The 17275-nt window shown below is 45.7% G+C and overlaps 1 protein-coding gene across 1 annotated transcript in view; it reads left to right on the forward strand.

Annotated features, from left to right (window-relative positions):
* The window catches only part of CSMD2 (CUB and Sushi multiple domains 2), a 690555-nt gene that overhangs the window by 418272 nt on the left and 255008 nt on the right, over positions 1-17275 (forward strand). The window contains exon 12 of the mRNA XM_056846155.1: positions 4258-4370. Coding sequence (XP_056702133.1) covers positions 4258-4370 — 113 coding nt within the window. The remainder of the gene's footprint in view (positions 1-4257; positions 4371-17275) is intronic.

The following is a 17275-nucleotide window of genomic DNA, read 5'->3' on the forward strand; positions in this document are numbered from 1 at the left end:
TGGTGGTCTCCCATCCAAATACTAACCAGGGCTGACCCTGCTTAGCGTCTGAGATCTGACGAGATCAGGCTAGCCTGGGACATCCAGGTCAGGGCTACAATAATATAAACAACGTTAAAATAATTAATTTTGATAAAACAATACCAGAACTCAATTAATAACTCCTTCGGAAACCTTAGATCTTATTTTCTTTGCTGCTAAGGCAAACCAGTCCCTTCTACTGTTCATCCTCACCATCACGTTAGGGTTGCCAACCTCCAGGTACTAGCTGGCGATCTCCTGCTATTACAACTGATCTCCAGCCAATAGAGATCAGTTCCTCTGGAGAAAAGGGCCGCTTTGGCTATTGGACTCTGTGGCAATGAAGTCCCTCCCCTCCCCCAAACCCCGCCCCCCTCAGGCTCTGCCCCCAAATCCTGCTGCCGGTGGCAAAGAGGGACCTTGCAACCCTACTGTGTGGAGTCTTGGGAGGGGGGGTAAAAACAGTTTATAGGGTTTCCAGGTCTCTTTTCACCACCGGCGCAAGATTTTGGGGGTGGAGCCTGAGGAGGGCGGCGTTTGGGGAGGGGAGGGACTTCAATGACATTGGCAACCCTAATGCTGAAACGTTAATTACCTTTTTTTAACAACAACAACAACAGAAAGACCCTTTTTGGTGCTGGGGGTAGGAATGGCTGGGGCAGGGGAAGTACAAGGAAACCCACTCTAAAGGCCTCGTTGCCACAGTGCTGAATCAGCAGCAGCAGTAGGATGATCCACTGAGATTGTTATTATGTATAAAACCCCTTTGTCCGTGCCTATGTTGAATATTGCAAATCCCAAGTACTCAGCCATGCTCTTGACATCTGGCAGGATGCGATTGTATCAAACACACCAGAAAGGCAGCACTACAAAAAAGGAGGAAAACGAAATAATAAAAAATAATAATACTGGCAGCAGAAGGGGGGAAATGATGGAAATTGCCATCAAATTGCTAAGCCATGGGGTTTTCAAGGCAAAAGACAAACGGGTGGTTTGCAATTCCCTGCCTCTGCTTAGCAACCCTTAGACCTTCGGGAAAACCAGCATGGTGTAGTGGTTAAGAGCGATGGACTCTAATCTGGAGAACTGGGATTGATTCCCCACTCCTCCACATGAGTGGCGGACTCTAATCTGGTGAACCGGGTTGGTTTCCCCAATCCTACACATGAACCCTGCTGGGTGACCTTGGGCTAGTCACAGTTCTGTCAGAGCAGTCTCAGCCCCACCTACCTCACAAGCTGTCTGTTGTGGGGAGGGGAAGGGATGGTCATTATAAGCCACTGAGACTCCTTACAGTTAGAGAAAAAGTGGGGTATTTTCTGGGCAATGCCCGTAATAACAATAAAAATAAAGTGTGATATAAAAACAACTCTTCTTCTTGTTCTTCTCTTTATTGGCCTCCCATCCAAATACTAACTCAGGCTGACCCTGCTTAGCTTCTGAGATCTGATGAGATCAGGGCATCCAGGTTCCATCCTGACTTACTTGAAATACTTGAGTCCAGTGTGTAGGTCACAGTGCATTTCAAGCTCTTCATTAAGGAAATATAAAACGACTTCGCTAAACGTCTCCAAAAGAAGAGCTACCATCAGTTTAGCTCCTGCGATACTCAGACTTCATTCTGATCCATGCCACGAATCAGAAGTGGATCTGTTCTCCTGGTTCTACCTAACAGTTTGAAAAATCAGTGCAGAGGTGTGGATGCCACTTTTACCCACTCCTACCCACTGCGACTTCCCTGCATTCCAGTTCCCTTGTGTATTTTTTACACTTTCATTTGAATTTGGGTCCTTACCCATTTGGCCCTAATCAGTGGCTGCAGTTGGAGTCCTTCAGGGGAGGAATTCCTCTGGCAATCGTTTTTTAACTAATCGATTGCATTGATATCCAAGGAGTTGAAGTAGCACAACCGGCTGTTCCCTCCTCCATCTTATCAGCTATTCAATGATGTCGTGACCGTCTCAAGGTTAAGATTGCTGTATGATCTGATTGCCCTGGCTTTGTGATTGTCAGCCACCCAGAGCCCATCAGGGGGTTTAGCTGGCCGGGTGAAGGTAGTCCCCTGTACAAGCACCCTGTCATTACTGACCCATGGAGTGATGTCACATCCTGATGTTTATTAGGCAGACTGTGTTTATGGAGTGGTTTGCCATTGCCTTCCCCAGTCTCCTACACTTTACGCCGAGCAAGCTGGGTACTCATTTTACTGATCTCGGGAGGATGGAAGGCTGAGTCAACCTTGAGCCAGCTACCTGAAACTGACTTCCATCGGGATCGAACTCAGGTCATAAGCAGAGTTTTTGACTGCAGTACTGCAGTTTACCACTCTGTGCCTGGATTACCTTTTTTCTTTTAAGCAAGTCTCCAGCCCTTAAATATATAGATATGAGGCCATTCATGTTCACACTACACAGAGGCCATGTTTTTCCCAAACATTTCTTGAGGAACAAGCCTGCTCCCGCCTTCCCTTGTTTTAGCCAGTGAAGGAAGTCACATGCTTCTCCAGTGAGCTCTGCTGAACAGAATTCATGAGCAAAGTGTGGTACAAGCAAGTGATCACATCCAAAAAATTTTTTTCTTCTGATCCTTTTCCAACTTTTTGTAGTGGTTGCCAAGACATACAGCAGCTAGTCGACAAAGCAAATGTTGAGGTCCTTGCTTTGCATAATTAGCAAATAATTTGCAGAATATGCAAAATAAGCTGCCTTGATTTGGGGAAATGGAATAAGGCTACCCTAACTTTGTGGCAGTGTGAAATAGCTCTGATTCATTGTTGGTGGCAGTGTCCATATCTTGTTGGGTATGGTGCTATTGCGGCAAGCTAACCATAATTCACAAGTGGATTTTCCTGGGTGAATAGCTACACGATGAATCAGGCCAGTCGCCAGGTCAAGACTGTCCCTTCAGGTGTGAGAGCAGAGAGGGGCTTTGATCTCTCACTCGGTCAACCACGTTTGGCCCTGGATTGTCTATTGGCTATGCTCTGCCTGCCCATTGTGTTAGCTAGGAAAGTGGTAGTTGCTTGGACCAACGTTCACACTTTTATTTCCTTGACTGCAGTTGTGTTCTTTGGGTTTCGTTAATAAACCTTACAACCAAAGGGGGTTTAGTGCAGTTGTAGAGTTACAACGTTCTTGAACTATCAATACAGGAAAGAGTAGGTGGCTTTTATGTGCTTTCTTGGTATAATGTCAATACACCGTACCTGGGGTGACGCGTGGATAGGGTTGGCTTGCCTGGATTGTTCCAAAGCAGCTCTGGAAATGGCAACTTGACAGCAGTAAGATTCAGTGGTCCTGTGACTACAAAACACATGGTCTGAACAGCCCAAAAATGACAGACCTCCAAGTTGACCTGATCTCTGGCAATGCCATCCATATCATACTGCAGCAAGAAAACATAAAAAAAATACTATTTAGGAGTTCTGATTTGCTTTTGTCTTGTCATACCAAAGATTACGAGGGTGGTTTGCCTGAACCATTATTTATCTGAACATTAAAGGGGGGGGGATTAAAACAGATGATATATAACAGGTAAAACCTGAGCTGGCTCCCCAGACCAAGGCATTGTTTGTGAGACAGGTGAGCCCTAAGGTTGGGAGCTTTTTCTTTAATAAATTCTGGTGTGTGGGCAGGACCAGAGGGCAGGTCCTGGGCAAATCCGGAGGAGGAACCATACACAGAAGGAGTTGTGAGAACCATCTTCACCACTGCTGCCACCATGGTGATTTGCTGCCACCCCCCACTGCCTCTCCTGGCTCAACAGAGACAGTGCGTGGGGAGGGCGACGGTGGAGAAACCACACCTGCGTACTCTCCAACCTCTTCTGCAGCACCATGTGAAAAACTGTGCTGGGGCCAAGCAAACAAGTTGGTGCCCCTACTGCACATGCGTTGGACGTCCAGGTTACGCATTTGCAGCAGGTGAACATGGTGCTGCTGAGTTTATCTCTGCCCACTGCTATCAGCTGTACTTGGAAAAATGTACCGGTCAGACCAAATTATTTCCTCAGATTCTGTCTCCTGGCTCATAGGAAGCTAAGACGTAACCCACAGGACCAGTCCGTCCTTTACTTTTCTAGCTGATAGTCCATCTTAGCGCCCCTCCTTCTCATTTTGCTACTTTTACCGAAGCTCCTACCAGTCCCTCAACCTTTTTTTGCTTTAATCCAAATTTCAGTGCCAGCTCTTAGTAATTGTTATTATCCCTTTGTTTTTGTTTTTTTCTTTCTTGACAGTTTAACAGGTACATCAGTCCCAGATCTCATTGTCAGCACCCAACATCAGATGTGGCTTCTTTTCCAGACAGACAGTGTCAGGAACTTACTTGGCTTCAAAGCAACGTACGAAGGTAATCAAGTTTATTTATTTATTCATTCATTTATGTTCTTTTATTTTCAGTTTCACACTAAGGGTTATGAGCATTGCATAGAATGGTGCAACCAGATAGCAATGTTATTTAGCTGGTCTATGACTGTAACAACAATAAACAAACAAACAATTTAGCGTACTCTTCTTAGTTTCAGGAGCCCCGTGGCGCAGAGTGGTAAGCTGCAGTAATGCAGTCCAAAGCTTTGCTTACAACCTGAGTTCGATCCCGACGCAAGTCGGTTTCAGGTAGCCGGCTCAAGGTTGACTCAGCCTTCCATCCTTCCGAGGTCAGTAAAATGAGTACCCAGCATGCTGGGGGTAAAGCGGAGATGACTGGGGAAGGCACTGGCAAACCACCCTGTAAACAAAGTCTGCCTAGAAAACTTCGGGATGTGACATCACCCCATGGGTCAAGAATGACCCGGTGCTTGTACAGGGGACCTTTACTTTTACCTTTTTTCTTAGTTTCAGGTGGGTAGCCTGGGGTGGCAGAACAACAAAAAAAATAGCACCTTAGAGCCTAACAATTTTTCCATAATGTTAGGAAAAGGCAATAATGCTAGGAAACTTTGAAGGCAGTAGGGACAGAGGGAGACCCAGCAAGAGAGGGATGGCCTCCATAAAGCAAGCTACGGCATTCAGTTTGCAAGATCTTATCAAGGCTTTTAATGATAGGATGTTTTGGAGGTTGTTAATTCATCAGGATGGAAAAAATTGTTGGTCTCTAAGGCACTACCAGCGTGGTGTAGTGGTTAAGTTGTCGGACTAGGACCTGGGAAACCCAGGTTTGAATCCCCACTTGTGCCATGGTAGCTTGCTGGGTGACCTTGGGCTAGACACACTCTCTCGGCCCTGACCCTGGCTAGTATTTGGGTGGGAGACCTCCAAGGAATACCAGGGTCATGACGCGAAGGCAGGCAATGGCAAACCAGCTCTGAATGTCTCTTGCCTTGAAAACTCGACGGGGTCGCCACAAGTGAGCTGAGACTTGACGGCAAAAAAAAAAGTGCTACTGGACTTGTGTTTTGTTCTTTCCTTTTTATTGGTTCAGGGCAGTTAGCAGGACAGATCCATGTTTTTTTCATCCTTTCTGCTTTCTGAGAAATCTTTCATCATTTATCTAATGAGAGGGAGTGAGGGTCTCACAGCTGCCCTGCATACAGGGGTGATGTGCCCTAGGAAGCGCCCAACACCCCTCTGTGGCTGTGTCTTGCAGAGGCTGTCTTGCAGAGGCTGTGCATTGCAGAGGTGTCTTGCAAGCACTGGGCAAACTGTAGGGTTTCCAGTTCCACGGTGGGAAATACCTGGAGATTTTTGGAGTGGAACCTGAGGAGGGCAGAGTTTGGGGAGGAGGGGACTTCAGTGCCAGAGAATCCAATTCCCAAAGCGGCCATTTTTCAGCACAAGTACCTGGAGGTTGACAACCCTAGCAAACTGTCTGCGGGAAACCCAAAATCTATCCCTTCTGATCTTGTCACTGACAACCTCTGATTAGTTTGTGAGAGACCCCTTGGACACATTTTGAAACCCACTGGGTAACAAGATTGGAATAGCTGGTATGCATAGAAAGGCAAGCAAGTTTTTCTAGTATATACGCAAGCGCGAAGGATGTTGGATTTAACTATGTCAAAATGTCCCTTAGCGTAACGGAAACCCCAAGAAGAACAGCTTCCAAGGGATTGTGAAAAATCTTCTCTCTTCCCCAGTTTTGCAGTACGAGTCAACATTTTGTACGATGTGTTTCTTATAATAGTAGGGGCACAAGCTTGTGATTTTTTAAAAAAGATTCTAGTTTCTCTTCCTTTGCTGTTCACTTTGAATATTAATGCTGACAAGTTATACAAACTTGACCCAGTACCATTCTGTCTGTCTAGCTGTTCTATTTATATATCCCCCCAAGGACCTCAGAGCTGTATACATGGTTCTCCCCTTCTCCAATCTTAAAGTTGTAAGGTATTCCAGTGGTGGCCAGTCATGAGTCACTCACACAGTCACTCCATCTCTGTCTGTCTGGAGTAACCACCCTGCAAGATCCATGCACAGTCACTTGCGTTAGGATGGGTTGCCAACCTCCAGGTGGTAGCTGGACATCTCCTGCTATAACAACTCATCTCCAGCCGATAGAGATCAGTTTCCCTGGAGAAAACAGCCGCTTTGGCAAGTGGACTCTATGGCATTGCTGTCCCTCCCCTCCCCAAACCCCGCCCTCCTCAGGCTCCGCCCCACAAACCTCCAGATATTTCTCAACCTGGAGCTGGCTACCCTAGAGGGAGATGACCTTTCCAATGGCCAGTTAAGCTGAAGAGACTGGCAATACTTAGTTTGTTTTTAAGAGAGTGGAAAGTGTTCTAATGTAGACATTGTTACCTGTGGCACAATTTGTAGCTACCTTATACTAAGTCATATCCCTGATTGTCTGTCTTGGCAGCAATTTGCGGGGGTCTCAGGAGGGAAAAGTATCTTTCATAACATCCTTTCCCATGATCTTGTCACTGGAGATGATGGGGGTTGAATCTGGGCCCTTCTGCAGGCAAAGCAGAGGCTCCGCCTACTGGTCTGTGTCGCCTACACTAATTTAGGGGTATGCAAATGCATTTCCTCTGTCCTGTTTGTCACATCTGGTCAATCAGGTGTTGGAAGTTTTTTTGAAGTGCTTGTCCTTTTTCAGCTCCTTTCAACCAGTGCTTCACGCAACCCTTGGACATGTTAACTAATGTAAGTTGCTGATCGTGTCTTCAGAGGAGTGTTTTCCAGGGATTTTAGGAGGCTGCTTTGTGCCTGCCGCAATGTATAGTTTGCCTCTTGGCTGCGAGTCATTCAAGTATAGAGTTCCCCTAAGAACTAGGCAAAAGCCCAAATCTGAAGAGAGGCCCATGTGTGATGTTCTTTTAGTAGGTTTGCCAACCACCAGGTACTGGCTGGAGATCTCCTGCTGTTACAACTGACTTCCAGCCAATAGAGATCACTTCACCTGGAGAAAATGGCCGCTTTGGCAATTGGACTCTATAACTTTGAAGTCCCTCCCCTCCCCAAACCCTGCCCTCCTCAGGCTCCGCCCCAAAAACCTCCCGCTGGTGGCGAAGAGGGACTTGGCAACCCTATCTTTTTGTGCGTGAGGTTGTGTTTCTAAGAATGATGAACACACGGGCACGCAAACAGCCGCCCGGCAACCAGCAGATAGCTGACTGTCTATGGGGAACAGGAATTCACCTCCAGGTGACCAGAAAAGGACCTTTTTGTCAATTAGAAGAGTTGGGCCGCCCAAGCACCCAAGTTTGTATGAGCTGGTGGGCCAGCAAAAGTTGTCCTGGGTTCATTTTCAAGGCTGCAGATGGTGGATTGGTTTGGAATTCTTGTCTCATGGTAAGTTTTGTTTGTTGGTTTAAGACCATGTAAATCACACCCAGAGCTGCCTCCACAGCTCCCTTTTTTTGGGGGGGGCAGTATTTGTGTGTGAATTAGCAGTGCATGAGGTGCAGTTTGTTTGCTGCAAAAGTTGGTGTTTCAAGAGGTGTGAAAACACTCATGAAAAACAGCCTGCCTGCCTGTCTCAATTCCATACATTTTCCATGGGTGTTTGCCCCTATTCTGACCTCCCTTCCCCTTCAAATGGACTTCTCCTCTGCATGATCCAAGCCAACTGGAGATCATGACGTGCACAGGAAGACATCACAGAATTGTGTAACCCATCAGAGGAGGTTATATTGATGGCATTACTGGAAGCCCTCCGATTGCCCTCGCCCTGAACTGAGCAGGAAAGAGGAACCGTATTCCCAAATGCCACAACAAAAGGGCCAGCGCTCCCACCTTTGCCATGATGTATCAGCAGACTCGTGGCCTACTTGAGATGTGCAGGAAAGGTTTTGGCCTGATCTGACTTTACTTGCACGTAGTAAATAGTCTTGGAAAACTGCATTTGGACACAGAGTATTTTCAGTGGAAGTAAATATGCGTCAAACGGTGTGTACCCCCCCTCCCATTGGCATTCTGTTCTAGCTAGTTAACAGGATGTGAATGGATTAGGGCCAGGGAGTTTCAGCCCAATGACACTGGCCAATTGGAGGCATTTGCTCTTACCCTTGATATCCGCCCTCTGCAAATACCCTCTCCTTTTGTCGTCAAATTACAGCTGACTTACAGCTACCCCTGTAGGGTTTTCAAGGCAAGAAACATTCAGAGGTGGTTTGCCATTCTGCCTCTGTGTAGCAACCCTAGACTTCCTTGGTGGTCTCCCGTCCAAGTACTAACCAGGACCACCCCTGTGTAGATTCCAGGATCTGGCAAGATCAGGCTAGCCTGGGCAGGCATGTGAAAAATATTGAAATTGGGTGGTGGTGGTGGTGGATTTTATGGGAGCGGGAGTGCCAAGAACCCCTGGGGTGAGTGTGAAAGGTTCCCGCTCAGCCTTGTTTTTCCACCACGCATTCCAGACCAAGAAATAATATGAATGGAAATCACATGACTTGTATGTCTCCGGGCCATGTGGGATGACCTGCCCCTCCACCCTCAATGGTGTTTCCCGCCTCTTGGCAGCCCATACCCGGAAGCATTCTTATTGCCTTCACCCTGAACGGAGCAGGAAAGAAGGAACATATTCCCAGGGCTTGTGTGGGAGGCAAAATTATTCACCCAGATGCACCCTCCCCCTCCGTTTCGACTCAGCACTGGTGGTGAGTGGCGAAACACAGAGCGCATCATGCATCTTGCTAGGAGACCTCACTTGGGGGGGGGGGTAGCTTCTCACTAATTGAGCCAGCTGTAGGAGCAGAGAGGGTGGTGGGGGAGCCATTCCATCTTGTGAGGGCTCAGAGCTGGAGCATAAAATGAGGAATGTGTAAAGGAAGACAGCAATTAACGGGCTGCCAGGTAGATGAGGAAATTATGTGCGGCGTACTCACAGATTTCAGATGCAGCTTTACGGCCAGCTTGTCTGAAGGAAATCACAGCTAATGGAGCTGTATAAAGTTAAGGTGGGAGGAGAGAGGCGAGGAGGAGATCGGCTTATGTAGTACGTTTGAAATAGCTATATCATGGAGCCTGCATTCCATCTTGGAGCATAATGAAATGGTAGAGTGCCAGAGTAGAAAATGAAATTCCTAGTCTAATTCCTAATATTAAGATAGGAAAGAATCAAATGCATGCCCAGATACAAGCTGGCAGGGAGGAGGAAACAGGTTCAGCACCAGCACTGACCACTGGCATCCAGAGGGATGAAAAGATCAGGAGCTTAATCCCTATCCCATGCCAGAGAGGGAGAATTCTTCATTGCCCCTTACTCAGGTTAGCCTTGGTAAGGTTGGGCAGATGTGAAGGTCCTGCTGACTCCCATCTCAGTATCCTCTTGACTTGAGACCTTGACGTCATTTTATTGTAAACTTCTTTGAGCAGTAGGGGAAAATGGTATAGTAAGATACACAGGAAGCTGCCTTATACTGAATCAGACCCTTGGTCCATCAAAGTCAGTACTGCCTACTCAGACCAGCAGCGGCTCTCCAAGGTCTCAGGCAGGGGTCTTTCACATCACCTCCTTGCCCCTTTAACTGGAGATGCCGGGGATTGAACCTGGGACCTTCTGCATTCCAAGCAGAGGCTCTATCACTGAGCCACAATCCCTCCCCAGTAAATCAATCAATAGATCATATCCTGAATACTTCAGCAAAAAAGCTTCGAAGGGAGGCTCCAATGAAGCTGCCATGTTGGCATTCATGAGTTCAATAGTGATTTGGGGTGGGGGGTTGTTTGTTTTTTGCTTTGTTTTTGTGCTGTCAAGTCACATCTGAGTTATGGTGAACCCATAGGGTTCAAAGCAAGAGACATCATGACCCTGGTGTTCCTTGGAGGTTGCTTATCCAAATACTAACCAGGGCTTAGCTTCTGAGATCTGGCGAGATCAGGCTAGCCTGGGGCTATCCAGGATAGGGATTGGGATGGTTAGTTTGCAACAAAAAGTTATTGTTCCTCTTTCCAAGTGTATGTCCACTATTCAGATTCATACAATTTTGCCAGTCCATCCCAGCTGTATGTCATCATCATGTACTCTAAATGGCGAGTTTACTCTTCTGAATGAATCATGTTTTCATCTCTGCATCCTGTCCCAAGAAAATGGGTTTTGTAATAACGCCTTCCCTGTTTCCAACTTAATGTAATATTTCATGCACCCAATGAAATGACTGCAGAAACTCATAAAAGCTTCTGGCACAATAAAATTTCTTAGTCTGTAAGGTGGCACAAGACTTTGTTGTTTTGGATACAGAGGACTAACATAGATGCCCCTCTGGACTTTGACTTCATTTGGATATAGATATACTCAATTATTCAGAAAACCCATCCCAAAGAATGAAAGATGTGGACTCTTGTGCATTTTGCATTTATACACTTAGGAACATGCCAATCAGCTTTCCAAATTAGACAGTTCCTCAATTTGCATGTAATAGATTCTATTCACTCAGAGCCCAGAGACAAACTCACAGCAGTTTCTAAGAGCCAGCAACTATCCTTTTCTTTCTTTCTTTCTTTCTTTCTTTCTTTCTTTCTTTCTTTCTTTCTTTCTTTCTTTCTTTCTTTCTTTCTTTCTTTCTTTCTTTCTTTCTTTCTTTCTTTCTTTCTTTCTTTCTCTTTCTTTCTTTCTTTCTTTCTTTCTTTCTTTCTTTCTTTCTTTCTTTCTTTCTTTCGTCTGTGTCTCTTGCTGCTGTCTGTCATATCCTAGGCCATTTATGCAGGGTCGATTTTGATGCTCGCTCAAAGTTGCTTTTTTAAATGTGGCCTTTAAAATGACTATTCATGGTCCCGATGTAAGAGGAGAAGTCAAACAAATTCCACACACACACACCACTCGCCTTCTCCTTTGTTTGCATAGCCATTAGTAATGGTTGCTTGCATAGCTAAGCTGCAGCTGTGATTCTGCATGCTTCTTTCTGGAAATGTTTCGATGTGGGGGCGGAGCAAACACAAAAGGTCGCATTAAAGGGGCTCCTAAGTAATGCAAAGCAGGTATGCGCCGGCTTCGCAGTGACGGCTGGAATGACGGTTCCTTTCAGCTTGAAGCAAGGTGCCTTTCAGCGTGGTGTAGTGGTTAAGCACGGTGAACCCTAACCCGGAGAACCAAGTTTGATTCCCCACTCCTCCACATAAGCAGCGGACTCTAATCTGGTGGACCAGGTTGGTTTCCCCACTCCATCACATGAAGCCAGCTGGGTGATCTTGGGTTGACACAGTTCTCTTAGAGCTCTCTCAGCCTCACCTACCTTACAAGGTATCTGTTATAAGGAGAGGAAGGGAAGGAGATTGTAAGCCAGTTTGATTCTCCTTAAAAGATAGAGAAAACCGGCATATTAAAACCAACCTTCTTCAGTAACCTGAAGTCTGATGCATGTCATGTGAATCTGTGGTCACATTGACAGTAGAGCAGTTTCATATTGCAACCATGGCTAATTGGTATTAAATACGGATCCTTGTACAATGAGTCCCTTTGCCCTGCTTGTGTCTGATGTTGGTTCAATCACCATGAGGTATTTTCCCCTATCTTATTTTGCATAGTGAGTTTTCTTTTTTCTCTCAATTTGAAATGCATATTTACCACATCTTGGGAAAGGTTTTCTTCAGAGAAAGGTTGATATTGGATTTCATAACATGGGGACTGAATTTAGTTGTAAAACGTCATTTTATTATGTATGTTTTAATTTGTTAGCTGCCTTGGTGGCCCTTGGTGGAGACAGAAAGGTGGAATATACATTTTGTAATTAAATAAATAAAATGAACTCCAAAGACAGTGCCTCCATCTTATGACAGGAAGGAAAAGTCTCCTTGTGACACATTTAGGAGTTCAAACATGGACACAGTGACATTGGAATCCAGGGAAACCTCTCCATTCCACAGTGCAATAATGGCCATTTATGCATGGGAGGTTTTGCCTTGGATTTTCTGTTCTCTAGATGCACATTTTCCCCATCCAAATTCTCAAAACTCAACAATACGCCCGCATACAGAGTTTTGAGAATTCGGATGGGGAAAATGTGCATCCAGAGAGAGGCAAATCCAAGGCAAAACCTCTCATGCATAAATGGCCAGTGTATCATGATCTAGGCTGGGTAAAGGTCCCCTGTGCAAGCACCGGGTCATTCCTGACCCATGGGGTGATGTCACATCCCGACGTTTACTAGGCAGACTTTGTTTGCGGGGTGGTTTGCCAGGGCCTTCCCCAGTCATCTTCCCTTTACCCCCAGCAAGCTGGGTACTCCTTTTACTGACCTCGCAAGGCTGGAAGGCTGAGCCGGCTACCTGAAACTGACTTCCGTCAGGATCAAACTCAGGTTGTGAGCAGAGCTTGGACTGCAGTACTGTAGCTTACCACTCTGTGCCACGGGACATCCCTGGGTTAAACATCAAAGAAAGGCAGAGATCTCAAAGTTTTCAGGACCATGGAAAACTCACTGGGGCTAGATGCAGGCAAGCAAGGAGCTTGGAATGTTTTTCCCAGTGCCCTCAAGTCACAGCTGATTTACGGTGACCCCGTAGGGTTTTCGAGGCGAGAGACGTTCAGAGGTGGTTTGCTATTGCCTGCCTTGCATGGGCTGAGAGAGTTCTGAGAGAATTGTGACTGGCCCAGGGTCACCCAGCAGGCTTCATGTGGAGGAGTGGGGAATTCGAACCCACTTCTCCAGATTAGAGTCCGCTGCTCTTAACCTTTAAACTGTTTGAGGGCTTTAGTCTTGCTGGAGGTGTATAGATCTCCAAGACCCATCTCCCTCAAAAGGCTGTGTGTGTAGTGGGTAAAGTGTTGGATTAGGATCTGGGATACCCAGGTTCTAATCTCTGCTCTGCCATGGAAGTTGGCTGGGTGACCTTGGGCAAGTCACTCATGCTCGGCCTAACCTACCTCATGAGGGTGTGGTTGTGGGGGTCAATTGGAGGAGGAGAGAATGACATAAGCCCACTGGGGGGGGAGTGGAGTATAAATGTCTAAATAAATAAATTTGCCGTGAGTTAAATGGGTCCATATTAAAATCTGGAACTGTGAGCTCTAGGAGAGCTATACTATTTGTTTGTTTGTTCATGTTATTTATAGTCTCTCTCACAGAGACTCAAGGAGGGTTGCACCATGTCAAATCAGTGCACTATACATAATGTAAACAAATAACTAATTAATAATAATGAAACAATAAACATGATGATGCATCTAATAAGCAATGTAATGGGACTAAGAATTGCAGAATTTTGAAACGCAGCTGTCATCTGAACACAGCATAAATATTTAATGTGACATGTTAAGCAACGCAGAGCATGGTATTGTATCAACAGAAACACAGTGCATTTCCCTGGGCCAGTCTGTTTACAACGATAGCCTTATTTCCGGCATAAAAGTGCCCTCCTGAAGTATTCTTACATAGCTTGTAAAACACCAAGAGTGTGGGAACCTCCTCAGAGAGGCCATTCCACATGGCAGGTCGCTGCAGAGAAGCATTGTAGTGAAGAACCATTGCAATAGAAACTCATTTACTTCCTCCAGTTTGACCTCACAAACATGCTTCAGTCCACATTTGGCCAGTTCTACCCTCATGTTTCTGGATGTGACAGGTTTATTACTTGTTCTGCTTTGGGTTATCCCCATGGTCCAGGACTCTGACCCCCTCTCCCCATCTCAGGAGCAGGGGTGTCTATTGTTAAGTTGCCACTGAGCTTTGCCCGAAGCAGACTTGCAAAAGGAATTCGAACGCCTCTTTTCAGAGGAAGCGGATGTCAGATTTTAGAGGAAGCAAACAGCGTGACGGTAAAACTGGCAGAATTCTTTTCACCAAACCCCACCTAGGTAGTTGGGTATCTTGGCTTTCCGAGTCTCCTTGAGTGCAACCTCTCAGGAGGTTTTTTTTTTTAATGTACCTGAATACCTACTGCCAATGTAGTAGAGGTGGGTGTCAGGAGGGGAAGAAAGCACGGTGGTAGGAGCAGGGGAGAGGCGTCTGTCAGCTTGACTCCCCCTTCCGTAATCCGTTAAAATCGGCCCTCTCGGCTGGACTTCATTACAGTTGCCGAGTTTCTTATTTAATCCCCTAATTAAAGTCTTTAGTGGGGCTGAATTTTCATATTGAAATGTAATTGGATAAATAATAGATTTGAAGAACCTGGCCCCCGAGGAAAGGTTGGCTCTGTGCGTGTGTGTGTTAACGTCTCCCTCCTCCCACGTTCTTCTATCCTGTGGCGAGGTAAAGCCAAAGCATTATCTAAGACACAGATGTCTGGGATTATGAGTTTCTGTGGACTCACGGCACCCTAAAAGCACACGTCCCTTTGCCAGACAGAGGTCTTTTCCTCCAGTTTAGGGAATATCTTTGTTTTATTCTTGATCATCCAGTATAGATCCTTCCAAAGAGCTTGAGGCACTGTGCTAGGGGAGCAGTGCCATTTTTCACCTCCCAGCAATCCCTGTAAAGTTGCTTACCCTGAAGGGTTAGAGTAGGTGTCCCCAATTTTTTTTTTTTTTTTGGATCCTGCAGCACATTTTGTATTTTGAGGCAGGGTTCGAGGCACCACTACAAAATGGCTGGCACAGGAGGCGGAGCCGACCACAAAATGGTTGACACAGGAGGTGGAGCCAAGCATACATACATACACCAGATGGAGGGGTACGGGGAATAGAGGGTTGCCAACCTCCAGGTACTTCAAAACAATTCACAGTGCGATGCTAATAGGCTATGCAAAAACAATCCACACAAGGCTCAGTTCTATACATATATTCAAAAGGATATGCTATACATATATTCAAAAATATATTCTATACATATATTCAAAAGTCAATACAAAACGTGGTGCAAGCAATATCTATAGGTGAGCGACAGTCAAACAAGAGAACATTATACAAAAATATCAAAAGACAAGTCAGAAAACAATATATACAACAAATCTATGTCTAATGTTTCTCTTTGAGACTTAAAGACTTTCCAGTATAATTTCAGTCTTTGTAAGAGCTGGTCCTGAAAGTAGAAAGAATTCCTACAGATTTTCCAAGAGTCCAAGTGGGAAATCAGACTTTTATATCCACTGGCTATGTGCTGCAGGTGTTTCAAACGGAGACCAAGCTGGCACTTATAGTAGAATGGAAACGTCTTCCAGGTAATAGATGCTTTCACCGATGATGGCTTCTTCAGCCTTGTTGTTTTCTTAATGCAACATAGTAGTCTGGTGGTTGAAGTTTGCCTGTGTAGTGGTAGCTTACGCTTTTCTGAGAAAAACTCAAAGAGACCGTCAAGGGGGGTAAAAGGTGCTCCACTGCAGAGGTACTCCATAGCCCTCGTCACCTCACAGCTGAGCTATAGGTCCTGTTTATAGGATCCTGGATCCTTCTCCAGTGAGTGGTAGGAAGATCCAAGTGAAAAGTATTTGTATGCAGGCAGCCAGTCACTGGTTCTGCCTTCACAATGGCCCAGCCTACTTTCCTGAAGCACACAATAAACACCTAGGGAAGTGCCTGTAGGCACCATGGCACCCATGGGTGCCATGTAGGGGAACCCTGGATTAGACATTGTTCCAAGGTCTCCTAGTGAGATTTGTGGGTCAGGATTTTCATCCCAGGTCCACCACTTTTTCCACTTCTACCACCCTGGCCCTCTTCCCGTGCCCTCACTCTTCATGGCTGGTTGATCTGTTTTTGCACGGATTCCTTTCTTCCCATTATAGCAGATTTGTCTTTGCTCCATAAGCTGTAGACTTAGGCCCCTCCTATCTCACTCTCCACCAGCTGTGCCAAAACACACCTTTGGACAGGCTGTGACATCCCCACAGTAGTTCTCCCTCAAACATTTCCCTTGTCTCTCCCCTTGAATGTTACCCTTTATTAGGCGCCTTTCTTTAATTGGCTCCTGTGTTGTTTAGCTGCCTTTCCTCTCCTTATGTTCTTGGCCTCTAAGACTTAGGAAGATGCCTTTTGTTTGTATCTCTTGCCCTCTTTCTTTTTCCCACTAGATGAATTGACTCTTGTAAAAAAACAATCAACCCCCCCCCCTTCAGCGTTTTAAAGAGCACTGAAGGAAACACAGAAGCCAAGCTTCCCGCTTTATGCTACAGCTGTTCTTGGAAGTTCTTTAAGAAATAAGAATATAAGCGAGCCGGAGCCATTTGAAGCTTTATCTCTGGGGGATGAAGCTGCAAAAGATATATAGGCAGCATCCCAGCCAGTAAACCTGTTTCTTTTGCTATTTAGGGCAAGGGTAACAATACCCATGTTGCTGTTTTTTAAAATCAGAATGTTCCTGACAGCAAAAGGATAATGCCGGCTGTTGAGAGATACACCAGAAATCTACCAATGCATGTCAATATACCTTAATGTGGTTCTTGTAGCTTCAAGGGAACTGATGGCAACCTGGAAAGTTTCGGGAGATTCTTTAAGGATACTTAGGTGTGTATGTAAAGTGCCTTCAAGTCGCAGCCAACTTATGGCGACCCCTTTTGGGGTTTTCATGGCAAGAGAGTAACAGAGGTGGTTTGCCAGTTCCTTCCTCTGCACAGCAACCCTGGTATTCCTTGGTGGTCTCCCATCCAAATACTAACCAGGGCTGACCACATACTTAGGTACCAATCACTTTTCTGGATCACCTCACAGTAAAATAGAGAATTGAAGCAGAATAAGAAAGAAAACCAATAAAGACTCGCCATATAAACACACGAGAATCACCTGAATAAATAATGGCAAGGATTTGAAAAATTAGCATTCCATCGCCAAAGATAATTAATTAAAAGCTCGCTGGGAAAAAAGATTTGGCACTTGATGTATAAAGGCCAGAAAGAAAGATGGTGGGTAAAGTTCCCCACTGGGACACGGCTGATGAGATGGACCATGCTTACCATAGTGAGGGAGGGGTGTTAGAAGTGGTCATAATGCAGGGAAGAGTCTGA

The sequence above is a fragment of the Euleptes europaea genome, chromosome 3 (genome assembly GCF_029931775.1).
Source record: "Euleptes europaea isolate rEulEur1 chromosome 3, rEulEur1.hap1, whole genome shotgun sequence".
NCBI lineage: Eukaryota > Metazoa > Chordata > Lepidosauria > Squamata > Sphaerodactylidae > Euleptes > Euleptes europaea.